At 40.3% G+C, this 17,454-nt stretch overlaps 1 protein-coding gene across 6 annotated transcripts in view; it reads right to left on the bottom strand.

The window, feature by feature from the left end:
* ERC1 (ELKS/RAB6-interacting/CAST family member 1) overlaps positions 1 to 17,454 on the bottom strand; it is a 540,835-nt gene that overhangs the window by 87,214 nt on the left and 436,167 nt on the right. For all 6 annotated transcript variants that reach the window (XM_030938664.1, XM_010363554.2, XM_010363555.2 and 3 more), the window contains one exon: positions 11,641 to 11,739. In XM_030938664.1, the coding sequence (XP_030794524.1) occupies positions 11,641 to 11,739 (99 nt within the window). The remainder of the gene's footprint in view (positions 1 to 11,640; positions 11,740 to 17,454) is intronic.

Below are 17,454 nucleotides of genomic sequence, written 5' to 3'. Positions count from 1 at the left end.
ATCTTGCAAAACTAAAACTCTACATCCATTAAACAACAATTCCTCATTTCCTCCATTACTTTGGTTTTTCACAAGGTTTTATGTCTTGAATGAAACGATGAAAAACATGGCTTCCATTTTGATATGAAACACTACGGGAAAAATAAATTTAAATGTAGACATTTATTTTATTGTCAGCTTTTTTTTTTCCTCTCAAGAATGAGACCTGAGAGATGGCTTACTAGATAGAATAAAGGATGTGAGTTCCAGCTTTAAAAAGACCACACCCTTGGAGGCTTCTTACACTACATGTTATTGATATTTGAAGCAAGAAAGGTATGTCATATCTACATAAATGAATGCATCCAGGATTTATAATTTTGGAGAAAAAGCACATTTGTAGTATACCAATCCTAAAATGCATTATCAGAAAGATTAAGGTAAACACTTAGGAGAATAGTTACAAATTAGTCCAACATACACACATTGCTACTATGGGGTCCCTTTCTACTCAGATTTTAAAAGGAGTTTATTGTTAGTCTTCATTATTTATAATTGGATATTCTTATGGGAATATTCTTAGGGCAGAAGAGATTTTCTTTTTTCATCCACTGCTAGGTTAATGGGGGAGAACCCTATAACAGAGACTAGCAAGAGAAAAACATACACATTTATTTACTGTAAGTTTTATGTAACATGGGAGCCTTCGGAAATGAAGACCTCAGCCGGGCTCTGTGGCTCAGGCCTGTAATCACAGAACTTTGGGAGGCGGAGGTGGGAGGATTGCTTGAACCCAGGAGTTTGAGACCAGCCTGGGCAACATAGTGAGACCCTGCTTCTACTAAAAAATACAAAATTTAGCAGGGCATGGTGGTACACGCCTGTAGTCCCTGCTACTCAGGAGTCTGAGGCAAGAGGATCCCTTGAGCCCACGAGTCTGAGGCTACAGTAAGCTATGATCATGCCACTACACTCCAGTCTGAGCGACAGAGAGAGAGAGACTGTCTCTAAAAAAAAAAAAAAAAAGAAAGCAAGAAAGAAATGAAGACTTCAAAAAAGGAAATCTGTGTATTTTTATACTAAGATGAAGAGTAGACAGTCACGGAGAAATGGATTTGAGGACAAAGAGTATAATCTAATAATAGTAATAAACTGGGCAAGGCCTGTTTGCTGTTCTTTGTGTTCCTCTGTCTTCAGAGATAAGGACATTCTTTTCCTCCAGCTATGGGGTGAGTACCTCTGCAATGAAGGTTTTATGACTTACTTTAGGGGCAGGTCAGAAAATTCTTTTATCACTTGCTTCAGGCAAGAAGGGTGAGGAGAAGGTCAGAGAGACCTTCCTGCTTCTGTTGTTTTATCCAGTGCCAAGGTGCCATATTTTGGGGTAGCATATCCTGAATTCCATCATTTACTCTCCTTTCTCTTGTAATCAGTATGGACACAAAGGCATAATAACCTCTTTTAAAAATGCTTCTAGCTTTGCTTCCTTATCAGAGGTGGGTCAAGTTTTGATATAACCAGACATATCTGGCTTCAAATCTGGCTTCTACTGTGTACTGGGTATGTGAACTTGGATAAGTAAGCTAACTTCTCCATGGTTCAGTTTCCTCAGCAGTAAAATAATGAAAATGGTACCTATCTCTTAGAATTGTTACATTGGTTTCCACGAAAACATGCTTACAATGTGCTTATAAACTTGCAAGCTCCGTGTTTGGCGCTCACTAGGTATTCTTTAAAGGGGAACTACTAGCATCACGGATCATTTAGTCTTTATTTCCCAATGTCTTTGTCAAAAATAACTCTTTTTCAAAATCTTTTTTTTTTTGAGATGGAGTCTTGCTCTGTCGCCCAGGCTGGAGTGCAGTGGCGTCATCTCAGCTCACTGCAACCTCCGCCTCCCGGGTTCAAGCGATTCTCCTGCCTCAGCCTCCCGAGTGGCTGGGATTACAGGCATGCTCCACCACACCCGGCTAATTTTTACATTTTTAGTAGAGACACGGTTTTGCCATGGTGGCCAGGCTGCTTTCGAACTCCTGACCTTAGGGTGATCTGCCCGCCTCGGCCTCCTTAAGTGCTGGGATTACAGGTGTGAGCCACCGTGCCCGGCTTACAGAATCTTTTTTGATTTGACATAGGTTCAAGCTGCTTGGGACCAGGAAAAAAAAAAAAAAAAGCTGCAGCAGCAAAACTGTTTTTATGTTTCAGTGTATGAGTATATGCTCATGAGAAGAGATGGTGGCTCAGCGAAGACAGAGGCCCACAGAAGGGACCGGCTAAGTATGGTATGCAAAAAGGGCTGGTGGAAAGCTTGGCTTGTAATAGCAGTGGGCAGAGTTCTGAGACAGTTGGTGAGAATCCAGGGCAGAAGGATGAGGTGGAAAGGGAGTGAACCCTCTGGAAAATAGTGAAAAGCAGAAATGAGGATTTTAAATTTCTTTGTGGAGAGGAGGGAAGAAGAGAAACCGGAAAAGCAGAAATCAGGTAGTGTGCCGAGGTCAAACAATAAACTAGTTAAAGACATTTCTGAGCATATAGAGGGAACACTATTAAACTGGAGTTCAGGTGGTGCAAGAATAGTTTGAATCCAGAGTTGAAGAGTAAGGAACTCTTATTCAATCCTCCCATTAAGTGAAGCTGAGAGGAAGACAGAGAAAGTGAGGAAGGGAGGGGAAAGAGAAAAGCGGGAAGGGTATTAATGCTGTAAGTGGTCAGCCTGTGCCTTCAGGTTAAAGCCAGTTAATAGCTAACATTAACTGACCAACTACTGACATGTAAAAGCATCGTTCTGTTTTAAGGGATTTATATTACTTTATTTAATCATCAAATAGCCCTCCGGGGCAGGTATATTATTATCCTGATTTTACAAATGAAGAAAGTGAGGTACACAGAAATTTGAAACCAAGTAATCTGGTTCCAAAGCCCACCTTCTGACCAGGACCTGAAAGCAACAGAACTAGATGAAGGGACAATGAACTCAGAAGACAGTGATTCAGACAATGTCCAAAGAAAGCGGATCACTACTTTAATCCTCTGTAAAGCTCAATACGCAACTGTTCTTGTGAACGCCTCACATTTGTAGTTAGTCTCTTGAATTATGGTGCCCAATATTAAAACAGAAGTGTGGGTGGGGGGTAACCATGGAACGAATCAAAGGACAGACACCCTCTGTTTCAGTTGGGCTGGTTTCCTCACCAGCCCCTACACATCACATTCTCTTTCTTAGGTTGGAACTCCTGGAAGTTAGTTCCTATCTGAAATACTTTTCTTTTCCTGTTTCATCTTCCCAAACTTTATTCAACCTCCAAGACCCCCTTTTTCTCCCTTCTATAGTTCCAAATTCCTCACTAGATTCCTGGTTAGTCACATGTCTCAGTGAAGTCAGAAACCGCTTAGCTTCCTTTCAGTGAGGGACTGCCTTGGGTAACCTACAGATATTTCTTCCCAGCAAAGACCATTTTCTTACTTCCCCAGTTAGGAATGCAATTCAATTCAACACGTTTTTACGGAGTGTCTACTATGTCCAAGGAACTAGACTGGAAAATGGAAGACTCCTCTTTCTGTATGGTGTAATGGAAAGAGCAGGGGGTCTGGAGTCTGTCCTGGGTTTAAATATTTGCCATTTGTTAGCTGTGTAATCTTGGAAAATTATTTAACGTCTATGAGCTCTGTGTGCGATAAGATATATGAAAGTGCTGGGCCCGTAGTAAATGCTTAATAAATATTCATTTTCTCCCTCCTATTTCTCTGCAGCTAGATCCTTGTGCTTCTTGAATTTCACCGGCTTTGTGCTAAGCTTTCCAGGAGAGAAGTTTCTTGCTAAAATCTCTGATCCACTTCTGAAAATAGATAAAATTCTTCCTTGTCTAGTGATATCAAAAGTCAGTCTTGATATTGGCCCAAACTGGTTTTTGGACCATTTTCTCTATACCAGGACAATAGTGCAATTCACTGCACCATTTAATTCTGCAAGATAATTTAACACCTCCCTTCTGCGGATGTATTCTCTAGAGATTTAAAGCTTCCATTGTTGCACTATTGCAGTGAGAATAATTTTAGGATGGTTCAAACTGATAAACACATTGACAACTCTGCTAAGATGGACAAAAAGGAAATGCCAAAAGAGAAGGAGACACTTGCTGTATAACACTTGTCTTAAAAATCTGTGTTAATATTTACATCATTTCTAATGAAAAATGAAAAGTCTAGCATACTGGTCCAAATCCTGTTCTGAGATGCTACAGGGCTGATCCAACAGTTAGGCCATCTCCAGATTTTAGTAAGTGGCAGGTTCTTAGACCAAGACCAACTTCTAAGGCCCTTGGTAGGTGCATCCTTTACTGGAGGGACCAACCACCAGTTCACACAAACTGCTCCACAGGGTGAAGTCCAGAAAGAGCACAGGCTGCTCTTCTTAATGGCTAAGAACCACAGGTTACCGGAAGGAATGAAAAAGATTTCAGAGTTACATTCAACTCCATTATATTCAGTGTCAAATTTTAGGAGGCAGACTCTAGGACTTCATTATGATTTTCCTTTAAATTCTCAACGTTTCTCTAAAATTCTTTTGTTTCTATTCGTCTTTCTTATCTTCCCTTTCTAGTAATAGCAGTGCTGATAATAAAGCTGACAACCAATTTCTATGCTCCTGGTTTCAATGCAAACTTACTTCTACTTTTCTGGATTTTTGTGAATTCAGTAGTTAACGAAATAAACACACACACACACAGACACACACACACGCATATATTTACTGAGAACCTACTATATCCTGGGCATTTATTTAGATGATGGGAATACATAAATAAGCATATTAAAGTCCCTGTCCTCATGGGGCCTACATTCTACTCTAAGGAGGGAGGAGGAGGAGGGAGGGTAAAGGGAGGTGGGAAGGAGGAGAAGAAAGGATAAAGAAAAAAGAAGAAAACTTACAGTAAATGGATAGAGAGTGGCATGGATAAACTAACTTACATAGGAAATCTTTGCTCTGGAACTCCCTATTGGGCTGAGACTAAGATTTGCACCACTGAGTTCTATGAGTCAGCAACGTTATTGCTATGAACTGAACGTTTGTGTCCTCTCAAAATTCGTATGTTGAAACCCTAATCTCCAATATGATGGTACCTGGATGGCTTCGGGGAGGTTATCAGGTCATGAGGGTGGAGTCCTCATGATAGAATAGGTGCCTTTATAAAAAGAACCATGAGACAGCTGGCTTCCTGTCTCTCTTAGCCCTGTGAAGACACAGTGAGAAGCCAGCTATCTGCAAAGTAGGAAGAGGGCCCTCACCAAACACCTGACCATGCTGGGGGATCCTGACCTCAGACTTTCAGCCTCTAGAACTGTAAAAAATAAACGTTTGTTGGGGCCATGACCCAGTACCTGTCCGCGGCCTGTTTGAACTGTGCTGCACAGTAGGAGAGGAGAGGCAGGCAAGTGGGCATCACAGCCTGAGCTCTGCCTCCTGTCAGATCAGCGTCGGCATGGAATTCTCAGAGGAGCATGAACCCTGTTGTGAACTGTGCAGGGAGGGATCCAGGTTGAGTGCTCCTGATGAGAATCTGATGCCTGATGATGTCAGGTAGAAGAGTTTCATAAAGCCATCTCCCCCAACTCCCTGTTGTGGAAAAATTGTCTTCTATGAAACCTGCTCCTGGTGCCAAAAAGGTTGGGGACTGCTGGCTTAAGCCATTCAGTCTACGATATTTTCAATAGCAGCCTGAGCTGACTGAGACAGTTATACAAGACTTCATAGCTATAGCACCCAATGCAATTTAAACACATTACAATAGACATTGATTCAAGTGATTTATTGAATAGTTATATAACTATTATCAAATCATGCTCACATTCTACTTAGTTATTGAACTTAAAACACCTAACATGAATGTCTGAGCAGAAGGACATGTGAGAGAGAGAACCAGTTTCTTTTTTCTTTTTTTTTTTTTTGAGACAGTCTCGCTCTTTCACTCAGGCTGGAGTGCAGTGCCGCGATCTCGGCTCATTGCAACCTCTGCCCCCAAGGTTCAAGTGATCCTTGTCTCAGTCTCCTGAGTAGCTGGGACTACAGGTGCGCGCCACCACACCCAGCTAGTTTTTGTATTTTCAGTAGAGATGGGGTTTTGTCATGCTGGCCAGGCTGGTCTCAAACTCCTGGCTTCAACTGATCTGCCTGCCTCGGCCTCCCAAAGTGCTGGGATTACAGGTGTGAGCCACTGAGTCTGGCCCTCACTCAGATTTTCTACAGGCCAAGAGGAGAGTGAAGGAACTGTTATTTTTTCTGAGTGGAGGCAGTCCTGGCTTCAGTCTGTGTGTCTTAGGAGGGCTGCTTGAGAGCTAATGTTTTCCCAGATTTCACTGACTAAATGTCATCTCATAGGGAATTTCTTTATAAAATTCAAGGTGTTTTCCCAAAGGAAAAGATTCCTCAACATATAGGAGATAAAACTTGTGGTGATGAAAGAGAGCTATCGCCATCAATATGTCTTTACTATCTCTTCTACTGTCAGATACTAGTTCTTCCTTCCAGACCACAGAAAAGCCTGGGGACCTTAAGTCACAACTTTGAAATCTTTGTTTTGCATCCTGACCTATAAAATGAGGGCACGGGATTAGATGATGAGGTTAATAACAACAGTAACTAACACTTCTTGAAAGCTTACTATTTCCTGGAGATGAATCTAAGTTAATGATGACAACAGCGACAATCGAAATAATAACAGCATGGAATAAGAGCATGTACAGTACTGTTCAAAGCATTCTACAGATATCAACCTATTAATCTATCCATTAATCCTATAAAGTAGGCATTATTAATAAATCCATTTTTTAGATAAAGGAATTGGGGTTCAGGGAGTTTAAGTTACTTTTCCAAGGTTACAGGGCAGGTGGAGAGGTCTAGATTCAAAGCTGTGCAGTCTGGCTCCGGAGTCCATGTGCCTCACAACTTATCTACTCCCCACAACAACCTCCATCCTAAAGATGAAGAAACTGAAGTGCAGCGCGATTACATACCTTGTCCAAATCAGAAGCTGGTACATGGTGGTGTTAGAATCTGAACATAGGCATCCTGCTCCAAAGCCTACACTCTCAAGCTTTATGCTTTACCACCTCTCCTGAAATGGCCTAACTCCAGAATCCTTTTCAGTTCAGTACATCTATGGTTCTCTTCCCATCTATGGATTATATCAAGGAAGGCTCATACTTGATCAGTATATATTGGTATCCTAGAAAATGTTTTAGATGCAAAGTATATGTTCTTAAGTTTGATAAGGTAAATCATCAATTTCAAAAGTTTGAATTTTTAAAGAAAATCGATTTTCGGTAGAATTAGTAAGGAAACAGGAGAAGGAAAGTGGATAGCCAGTCAAAACTTCTGCAGTGTTTTAAGGGTCACTCGTGCACTTCTTCAGGTAAAATCCTTATCATATAATGAGGTTTACAGCACATTTTATAAAATGGGAAACTCCATATCATAGAAACTCCAGTTATGGCCGGCTAATTGCAATTGCATGGTGTTAAACCAGTGAAAATTAATATATTAGTGCAATATGCTCAACGGTGTGATAATTGGAAAAAGCTAAGAGTTATTCCATTTTGGTAGAGAAAGGAAAATGAAGATTTCAGGAACAAGTTTATGTGCTGGTTTGTTGACTTTTTAGTCTCCTGGTGAAGTTACCTGTGGGCCTGTTGCCTAGAATATCAACGGGCTTCCTCTGATTGGCCAGAAAAAGGATTTGCAACAAAAATGTCATCATGTCCACGTGTGTGGTGCTTCCAGCTCAGGGAAGCTAAGAAGCTCCTGTGTTCTGCCAAAACAGACAAGGTAGAGGCATGCTCATTTCTAAGAGACCAGTAGACTACATCCAGCTACTGCATGGCCTCACATGCTTGATGATGACAAATACCCACCCTTGCAGAGTGCAGATAAATCAGCACACTGATTGCTCTCAGCGTTAACTTTCTCTGACATGCAGCATTCTAACCTGAAGAGCTTTCTGGTTGATCCAGTGCATTTCTTTTTTTTTTTTTTGAGACGGAGTCTTGCTCTGTTGCTCGGGCTAGGGTGCAGTGGCGTGATCTCGGCTCACTGCAAGCTCCACCTCCCGGGTTCACGGCATTCTCCTGCCTCAGCCTCCCGAGTAGCTGGGACTACAGGCACCCGCCACCACGCCTGGCTAATATTTTTGTATTTTTAGTAGAGACAGGGTTTCACTGTGTTAGCCAGGATGGCCTCGATCTCCTGACCTTGTGATCCACCCGCCTCGGCCTCCCAAAGTGCTGGGATTACAGGTGTGAGCCACCGCACCCGGCCTGATCCAGTGCATTTCAACCTCATTCATGCCCTCAGGATAAAGCCATCTGGACAGCTTCCCACGTCACAGTGCATTGCCCCTTTCCACAACTTACCTCTCCATCCTTCTTGGTTGTGTTCAACAGTTAAAAGGTCTACACATGTCCTCATCATTTTAAGCAGTTTAACACCAAGACAAAGACATTTCAGGGAGAACTGACTCCAAGGGAGTGAGATTACTGATAAGCATGGGCATGAATCCAGGGTGCCAGGCCACCAATATGTGTGAACATATTAATCATAATTGTTACTTTTTCTAAGAAAAGGATTTCCTTAGTCAAACCTCAAGGGCATCAGATCAAAGGGAGATACTGCCACAGCTGGACTATACTTTCCAGCCAATTGGCCTGAAAAGGAGAAGCTAGACAGTGTCCTGGCAACTGTTGAACGCAGCAGCAATCCATGAAAACGGAGGGAAAAGAATTTTTGAATGACTTCTAAAAAAAAGTCTTCCTTTACTTTGCTCCTCCCTATTTTTAGGGATAGTTTGAGCGTAACGTCAAAGCCCCAGGGGCTGCATCCTAGGTGCTGACTGTGAGAGTTCATTCTTCTAGAGATAGAAATAAAACGAGGTTTTAGTTCACAGTGCATTTTTTTTTTTAAACACCATGTATTTACAATTAATCATCATAAAAAGTATATGTCAAACTTAGGCCACTGGGCAAAGTACTTGTTCAATTTTCTATTGCCAGTTTCATATAAAGTTACTACAGACCTTGCCAGGACACTGTAAAATCACCCTAGAAAGGGTAATTAATAAAATCACAACTGGAGAAATTTAGTTACATGTCCTAGAAGTTCTCCCAAAAATGTATGAAAAGAAATTATAGAAGTGACTATTAACACACGAGAAAAAAAAAAAAAAGCCACAAAATCCAAACCCCACTATGTCAGAAGCACAGCAATACACACAAAAATCACGTGAAAATGAAAAAACAGAAAGCACACCAGGATTTCATGAATTACAGAGAAATGAGATGTGAGAGTTACTGTGTAAAAAGAAAAATGAAAACAAACAAAAACCATTTCTATAGTCAAGGAAAGCTGTTTCTCACCGTTCTGAACAAAATGGCTGAACTAAGAGCCTCTGATTGGCTATGCCCATATACCCTCCTCCTCATCCTACAGGGAGAGAGATGACAAGGGGGCAATGCCCCAGAGCAGCATGGAATGAAAAAGAGGTGGTTAGTATTTAAAACAAAGACGTAAGCATAATGTCGCAGAAGATAATTTCTTGACTCTCTTAAACATATTCTAATTCCCTAAACTATCAAAATTAGTAGTTACTGTCGGTCCTCTGTATCTGCAGGTTCCACATCTGTGGATTCAACCAACTGCGGATGAAATACATACATATACATACATATATATAAAAATCAATAAAAATAACAATGCATTAATACATAAAATTTTAAAAATATAGTATAACAACTATTTACACAGTATTTACATTGTATTAGGTTATAAGTAATCTAAAGATGATTTAAAGTATATGGGAGGGTCTGGGTGCGGTGGCTCATACCTGTAATCCCAGCACTTTGGGAGGCCAAGGCGGGCAGATCACCTGAGGTCAGGAGTTCGAGACCAGCCTGGCCGCATGGTGAAACCCTGTCTCTACTAAAATACAGAAATTAGCCAGGCGTGGTGGCAGGTGCCTGTAATCCCAGCTACTCAGAAGGCTGAGGCAGGAGAATCACTTGAACCCAGGAGGCAGAGGTTGCAGTGAGCTGAGATCATGCCACTGCACTCCAGCCTGGGCAACAGAGCAAGACTCCGTCTCAAAAACAAAACAAAATAAAACAAAACAAAACTAAACAAAACAAAAGTATACGGGAGGATGTGTATAGCTTATATGCAAATACCATGCCATTTTATATAAGGGACTTGAGCAACCATGGATTTTGGTATTTGTGAGTGGGTTTGTCCTGAAACCAATCCCCCGAGGATACAGAGGAACAACTGTAGTTTGTCATTATACTTCTATTCTTCCTACTTTCCAAGATGCCATCTCTATCTCAGGGCTGGATCTGGGCAAAATTATCAAGTTGGAGGGTTTTCCTTATGTTTTGCTTTTCCTTCAACCTTTCTCTGTTTCCCTCTTCCTACTCCAGACATCCGGTTCTCTATATTATCAAAAACCTGTTTTCATGTGGAATGAAACATGCATCTTATATCCCCTGGCACAGATTCAGTTCCAGGCATCAGGGAGCAGGCAGAAAAGGTAAAATGGTCTCTTGGCAGGGAAAGACTGCTGACACCAGGCAGATAGCTCTCCATTTTGCCCACATTACATATTTATACTGTTTTCCTTCTAAAATACAAGGTTTGCCTCAACTGGCTTACTAAATGTCATCATAATAGGACGGACTATACCTTCTGAATCTTAGAAGCAACGGCAATTTGAATACCATTGCTGCTTTCATCTGCACTATCTCTGCTGCTTCTGCTAAGACAATGTCATAGCTATTATTTAGTAGAGATGTTTAGCAGGAAAGTTTTCCTTGATGCTTTAGTCATATGGATGTAATTACTCGACTATTTTTTTTTTCCCCTTAGCTATATATTTTAAGGCTGGGTGTGATAGAGATGTTAAAATTTGATTTTTGGCAATGGGATATGAGGTAATCTGTTCACCACTCTCTCCCATCCATCATTTTCAAGATTTGGGGAGAGCTCCCTTTTTCCAAGAAACTAGAATTGAATATGGTTCCCCTCAGCTTCATCAATGTCTCTTGTGTGTTGATGAGAAGTTGAAGGCCACAATTTTCCTTAAGCATGTCATGCTGGAGGGATCCACAAGGATAGGGAGTGAAGAACTAAGTTTCAATCTTCACTTTTAATAGGTAATGAGCAGAGAGTTCATAATTTGCAATTAAACAGAAATAACCTAAAAACTGTGCCTCACTAGGCTTGCAAGGAAAGAGTCTTGTTTTTCTAATAAGGTACTACTTCTTTAAAAGGAAAATCAAAACAGTTAAAAATTAGTAAAGACAGTTAAAAATTACATATTATTAGTACATATATCTGAGAAAGTTAATTTTTTTTTCTCAACCCAATTCAAGGATTCTTTGTTGTTCACATCTTTCAAGTATCTGCTCTTAAAATATTTAGAATCACCAACTTTCTACAAAGAAACTGAATCTGTGATTTTTTTGAAAATAATAGAGTTTTATTTTTATTTATTATTATTTATTATTCTATTTATTTTTCTTCTTCTATCTTGTATCTCAGAATTTGCAACATGCTAGTACAAAACACTTCAAAATTTAAGTGTGTGGATTTTTTAATAAAACATTGCAGAGCCATCTTACCTGGTCTGGGGAGGGCTTGTGATTTGTCTGATTGGAATGAGAGGATTTGAAGTGGTCATCCTCGTAGTTGTCGGCCATTAGCTTCATTCGATTTTGCGTCTAGGAAGCAATTGTTCATAAGGTTAAATTTAAGTAAAGTTTCTACGACACACTGTAAAGTAATGAGTATTTTAAGAGTTTCACAAGAAAGGATAAAACTAATCCTGTCTGCAATAAAATAAACTAAATATAGGATTTCTGAGGATATTGGAAAGAGTTTAGGTGCTACTATGGGCTGAATGGTGCCCCTGCAAAGTTCCTATGTACAACTCCTAACCCCAATGTTACCGTACCCAGAGACAGGGCCTTCAGGAAGTAATTAAGGTTAAATGAGGTCATAAGGGTGGGGCCTTACTCTGATAGGCTGGGCTTTGTAAGAAGAGGAAGAGACAAAGAGAGGGATTTCTCTATTTCTCTGCCGTATGAGGATGCAGTAACTAGGCAGCCTCCCAGGAGGAGCCTTCACTAGGAACTGCACCAAACACTGCCTTGTTTTGGACTTCCCAGTCACCAAACTGTGAGAAAATAAATTTCTGTTGGATTAAGCTACCCAGTTCATGGCATTTTATTACAGCAGCTTGAACTAAGACTGGCAGTTACATTGATATAGAAATTTTGGGGGAAGAGGAGGCAATATCCCCAAAACAAGCATTTCATGAATTTTTTTTTTTTTTTTTAATTAAAAAAAAAGAGTTTCACTATATTGCCCAGGCTTGTCTCAAGCTCCTGGCCTCAAGCTGGCCTCAGCTTCCCGAGCAGCTGGGACTACAGGTACATGCCACCATACCTGACTAATTTTAAAATTTTCTTTTGTAGAGACACGGTCTCACTAAAAAAATCAATTGAACAACTATTACAATTTACTACAGAGTTCAGTGAGGTATTCAGACAGAAGCGCGCGCTCTCTCTCATACACACACACACACACACACACGCATATAAATAGCTTTTCTTTATACCATCAATAAACAATTCAGGTCTTAAAAATAGGTAAAAAGTTCTGAAATCCTTCTCCTTAACCCTAAGCCAGAAGACGGCTATAATCCTATTGTCTTTTCTCCGTCTTTATCAAAAAGGAAGACTGGATTAGTGATTCTGTGTGGGTGGCTAATTTAGGCCTTGAATAAATGAATGATATATTGAACATTTTAGAAAATTAACTCTGCAGAGTAAGCAGCTTAGAAAATGCCAGGGTACATGATGCATAAAATCAAACAGCAATATGTTACACTAGTAACGTAGAGTAAAATATTGTTAAAACCTGAAGTTTTAAAGCATTAAAAATAAACTTGCTAATATTGTATGATTTAAAAATGCTCACTATAGATAATTTGGGTTTTCTTTGTTATATTTTAGAAAGAGTCTCATTCTGTCACCCAGGCTGTATAGTATAGTGGCATAATCACTGCTCACTACAACCTCAGACTCCTGGGCTCAAGTGATCCTCCCAACTCAGCTTCCTGAGTAGCTGGGACTACAGGTATGCACCACCACACCCAGCTAAGTAGAGACAGGGTCTCACTATGTTGTCTAGGCTGGTCTTGAACTCCTGGCATTATATAAAATTAAAAAAATAAAGTACAAACGAAAAAGAGAAATGAAAGAAAAATCATCTCTAATTCCTCTATCAGTGATTATCACTCTTAATATTTAAGTGTATCCATTTAGTCTCCTCCCTGTGAACATAAAAGTGGCATGCTCTTCTGATTTATTCTATTTCTTCTCTTTTTTTTTTTTTTTGAGATGGAGTCTCTCTCTGTTGTCCAGTGGCACTATCTCAGCTCACTGCAAGTTCTGCCTCCTGGGTTCACACTATTCTCCTGCCTCAGCCTCCCGAGTAGCTGGGACTACAGGCGCCCACCACCTCGCCTGGCTAGTTTTTTTTTTGTATTTTTTAGTAGAGACGGGGTTTCACCGTGTTAGCCAGGATGGTCTCGATCTCCTGACCTCGTGATCCGCCCGTCTCGGCCTCCCAAAGTGCTGGGATTACAGGCGTGAGCCACCGCACCCGGCCTTTCTTCTCTATTTCAGCTACACTGTGATATTTTAAAAATTACTATATCTTATAGCATATTTTCCTACCTGGTAGAATATGTTCACCAATTCTACTGTGTCAAAATTTGATTGGTTATTTTTAACACATTTTCTTTTCTAGATGAATTAAAAATAGTTTGTCTAGTTTCATAAAAAAATTTACAGAGATATGTAATGACGTCTAAGTGAGGGCTTTAAAAAAGCCAAATTGCCTGAGTTCAAATTCTAGTTCTGTCTCTTATCAGTTGACTGTAGGCAAACTATGTAAATGCTGTGAGCCTCAGTTTCCTCACCTTTAAAATGGGGATAACAATAGTTTCTCCTACATAAGACTGCTGCGAGTATTAACCTGTTGAATTAACACAAGGAAAGCACTTAAAAAGGTGCCTGGCATAAAACTGACACCCAGTACATTTTAGCTATCATCATTGTCAAGACCATTTTTTCATGTCATTAAATAGTATTTTAAAATACTGCTTTAAAAAATTACATATATATGTGTATATGTATGTGTGTGTGTATATATATGTATATATATTTATTTTTTGGTTTTAGAAAGTTTATGTAGTTTTTTAGAAACTGTAGAAATGGGGTCTCACTATGTTGCCCAGGCTGGTCTTAAACTCCTGGCCTTAAGTGATCCTCCTGTCTTGGCCTCTCCAAGAGTTGGGATTACAGGCATGAGCCACTGTGACCAGCCTAAAATCTACTTTTAACTGGCTGCACAGCATTCAGCTGAATGGATATCCATTGATTTATATATTTTTTTGAGATGGAGTCTTGCTCTGTCACCTGGACTGGAGTGCAATGGCGTCATCTCAGCTCATTGTAACCTTCGCCTCCTGGGTTCAAGTGATTCTCCCGCCTCAGCCTCCCAAGTATAGCTGGGATTACGGGCGGCTGCCACCATGCCTGGCTAATTTTTGTATTTTTAATAGAGACGGGTTTCACCATGTTGGCCTGGCTGGTCTCGAGCTCCTGACCTCATATAATCTGCCTGCCTCTGCCTCCCAAAGTGCTGGGAATACAGGCGTGAGCAACTGCGCCCAGTCCCCTGAATGGATTTTTAGTGAGTCCCATATTGTTGAAGATTTAGGTTCTTTACATTTTCACCTAATGATGTACGCACATTTTAAAGTCAGTTCCTCCCTCTAGTATATAAGGACAGGAAAAAAAAACCTATTAATAAATTATCTGTGAATCAAATTTCTCTTTTCTGGGAAGACCCCCAGTGACCTTTGCTATGGTCTGAATGTTTGTGTTCCCCCCCAATTTATTTTATTTTAATTAATTTATTATTTTTTTGAGCCGGAGTCTCGTTCTCTTGCCCAGGCAAGATCTCGGCTCACTGCAACTTCTGCCTCCCGGGCTCAAGCAATTCTCTTGCCTTAACCTCCCAAGTAGCTAGGATTAGAGGAACACACCACCACGGTGGCTAATTGTTTTTGTATTTTTAGTAGAGACAGGGTTTGGCTATGTTGGCCTGGCTGGTCTCAAACTCCTGACCTCGAGTGATCAGCCCGCCTCAGCCTCCCAAAGTGCTGGGTTTACAGGCATGAGCCACTGTGCCCGGCTCCCCTCAAATTTAGATGCTGAAACTTAACCTTCAATTCCGTGGTATTAGGAAATGGGGCCTTTTGGAGACGATTAGGTCAGAGGGTGGAACCCTCATGAATGAGATTAGTACCCTTATAAAAAAGGCCTGAGGGTATCATGCAATATACCCAGGTAACAAACCTGTATATGTATCCCCAGAATCCAAAATAAAAGTTGAAAATAAAAAGAAGATAATGAGGAACAAGGTTCTACTGCCAAAGTTTGTACTGTGATTTGGGAGACGTAAATACCTAGTTGTATCACTGGTAGGAAACTGAACTCCTAAAGAGGATAGTATGTCACTCAAAAGAGAAAATACGAAAATAAGTTTTTTCTTCTGTTTTTGCTCTCCCAGCACACTTTGCTTGTGAGACCAACTATAGATGTTTTCATATAGAACTGTTATCTCCTTTATCAAACTGGTGGCAAATAACACACTTTTTTTTTTTTTTTTTTTTTGCAAACAGTAGTTGCTCAAAGGAGAATTACAAATGAATGAATAAATAAATGGATAAGTAAATAAACGTATCCATTATACTTGGAAAAAAAAAAAAAAGGCCCAAGGGAGTCTGTTCGCCTTTCTGGAGTGTGAAGATGCGAAGCAGCCTTATCTATGAAACTGAGAGCCAGTCCTCATCAGACACCGAATCTGCTGCTGCCTTCATCTCGCACTTCTGGTCTCCAAAATGGTGAGCGAGAAACTTCTGTTGTTTATAAATCACTCAGTCTAAGTTATTTTGTTATAGCAGTCTGAATGGACTAGGACAATTTTGAAAAGATGTAGGCTAATTTTTCTTATGGTATGTGCTATCTCTTGACAAAGTCTTCTGCAAAGCAGCTCTCAGGAAAAAAGGAAAATAGAAGAAAGCAAAGAGGCACATAGAGAAAGTGAGCAAAACATCTGTATCGTGTCATTCAATTGGCTAAGAGACCTTTCCATGTTGACTTCAATAGGAATGTGGGTGAAAGTATACTTGGCTAGTTATTTTCTTAGAACATGAGACAATCTTTAATATCTGATATCTCGCATAAGTTTAAAAACTTAAAAAGAAATCCTAATAAAGCACACACAAATCCATTTTCAAGGCAGAATGCATTTAAAGTACTTCTTAGGAATGAGTATGTATGCCTGCCTGAAGAAACTGATCCAAGTGGACAGATAAGACCAAAGATTACTTATTTGATCCACGTCAGAGGATGAAAAAAATAGTTGTAAGAACTTCCTTCTCCATTTCCAAAAGACATGAAGATGACCAGCATTTAGTGTTCCTAGGTCTAGTATGAAGACACTTGGTGTGAAGTCTGTTCCCTGCATAGTTATGATACTGAGCACTAAGTATCTGACAGCTCACAGAGCATCAGATGCTACACAGATCATATAAATGACTGTGCTCTTAAAGGGCTCTCACAGTATGCTCTTCTCAAGATAAGACCAAAAAGCAAAAGGAGTAATTCCTTCATGCTTCACTGACGTGAAAGATATTTTACATCCAAATGTTTTTCCTCTTGAACCATGCCAGGTGCATGTGCAGGCAGAAGAAACCCTTGGTCCCAATGACATAAAGAATCAGATTTCCTTTGGGAGGCCGAGACGGGCGGATCACGAGGTCAGGAGATCAAGACCATCCCGGCTAACATGGTGAAACCCCGTCTCTACTAAAAAATAAAAAAAAAACTAGCCGGGCGAAGTGGCGGGCGCCTGTAGTCCCAGCTACTCGGGAGGCTGAGGCAGGAGAATGGCATAAACCCGGGTGGCGGAGCTTGCAGTGAGCTGAGATCCGGCCACTGCACTCCAGCCTGGGCGACAGAGCGAGACTCCGTCTCAAAAAAAAAAAAAAAAAAAAAAAAGAATCAGATTTCCTGAAGGAAGGAAGGAAAAAAAAAAAAAAAAAAAAAGGAAGAAGGGAAGAAGGAAGAAACTTGCTGAAATAGACTTCTTTAGCTATCAATGCATATCTGTGTATCCAGGTATACATACCCTCCCAGACGAAAAAGGAATCAGTTGTCTATTCTGTTTATCTTTTCTTCTAAGACAAAAATGTCAATGTCCAAACAGAAACCATATTTCACAGAAGAATACATAAGCTAAGAAACAGGATAGGTTATCCAAACTCAGCTATTAAAAGAAAAAGTTTAAATTCTAAT

The sequence above is a fragment of the Rhinopithecus roxellana genome, chromosome 10 (genome assembly GCF_007565055.1).
Source record: "Rhinopithecus roxellana isolate Shanxi Qingling chromosome 10, ASM756505v1, whole genome shotgun sequence".
Classification (NCBI taxonomy): domain Eukaryota; kingdom Metazoa; phylum Chordata; class Mammalia; order Primates; family Cercopithecidae; genus Rhinopithecus; species Rhinopithecus roxellana.
The sequence above is the reverse complement of the archived record's forward strand: the minus strand, read 5'-3'. Positions and strand labels throughout refer to the sequence as shown.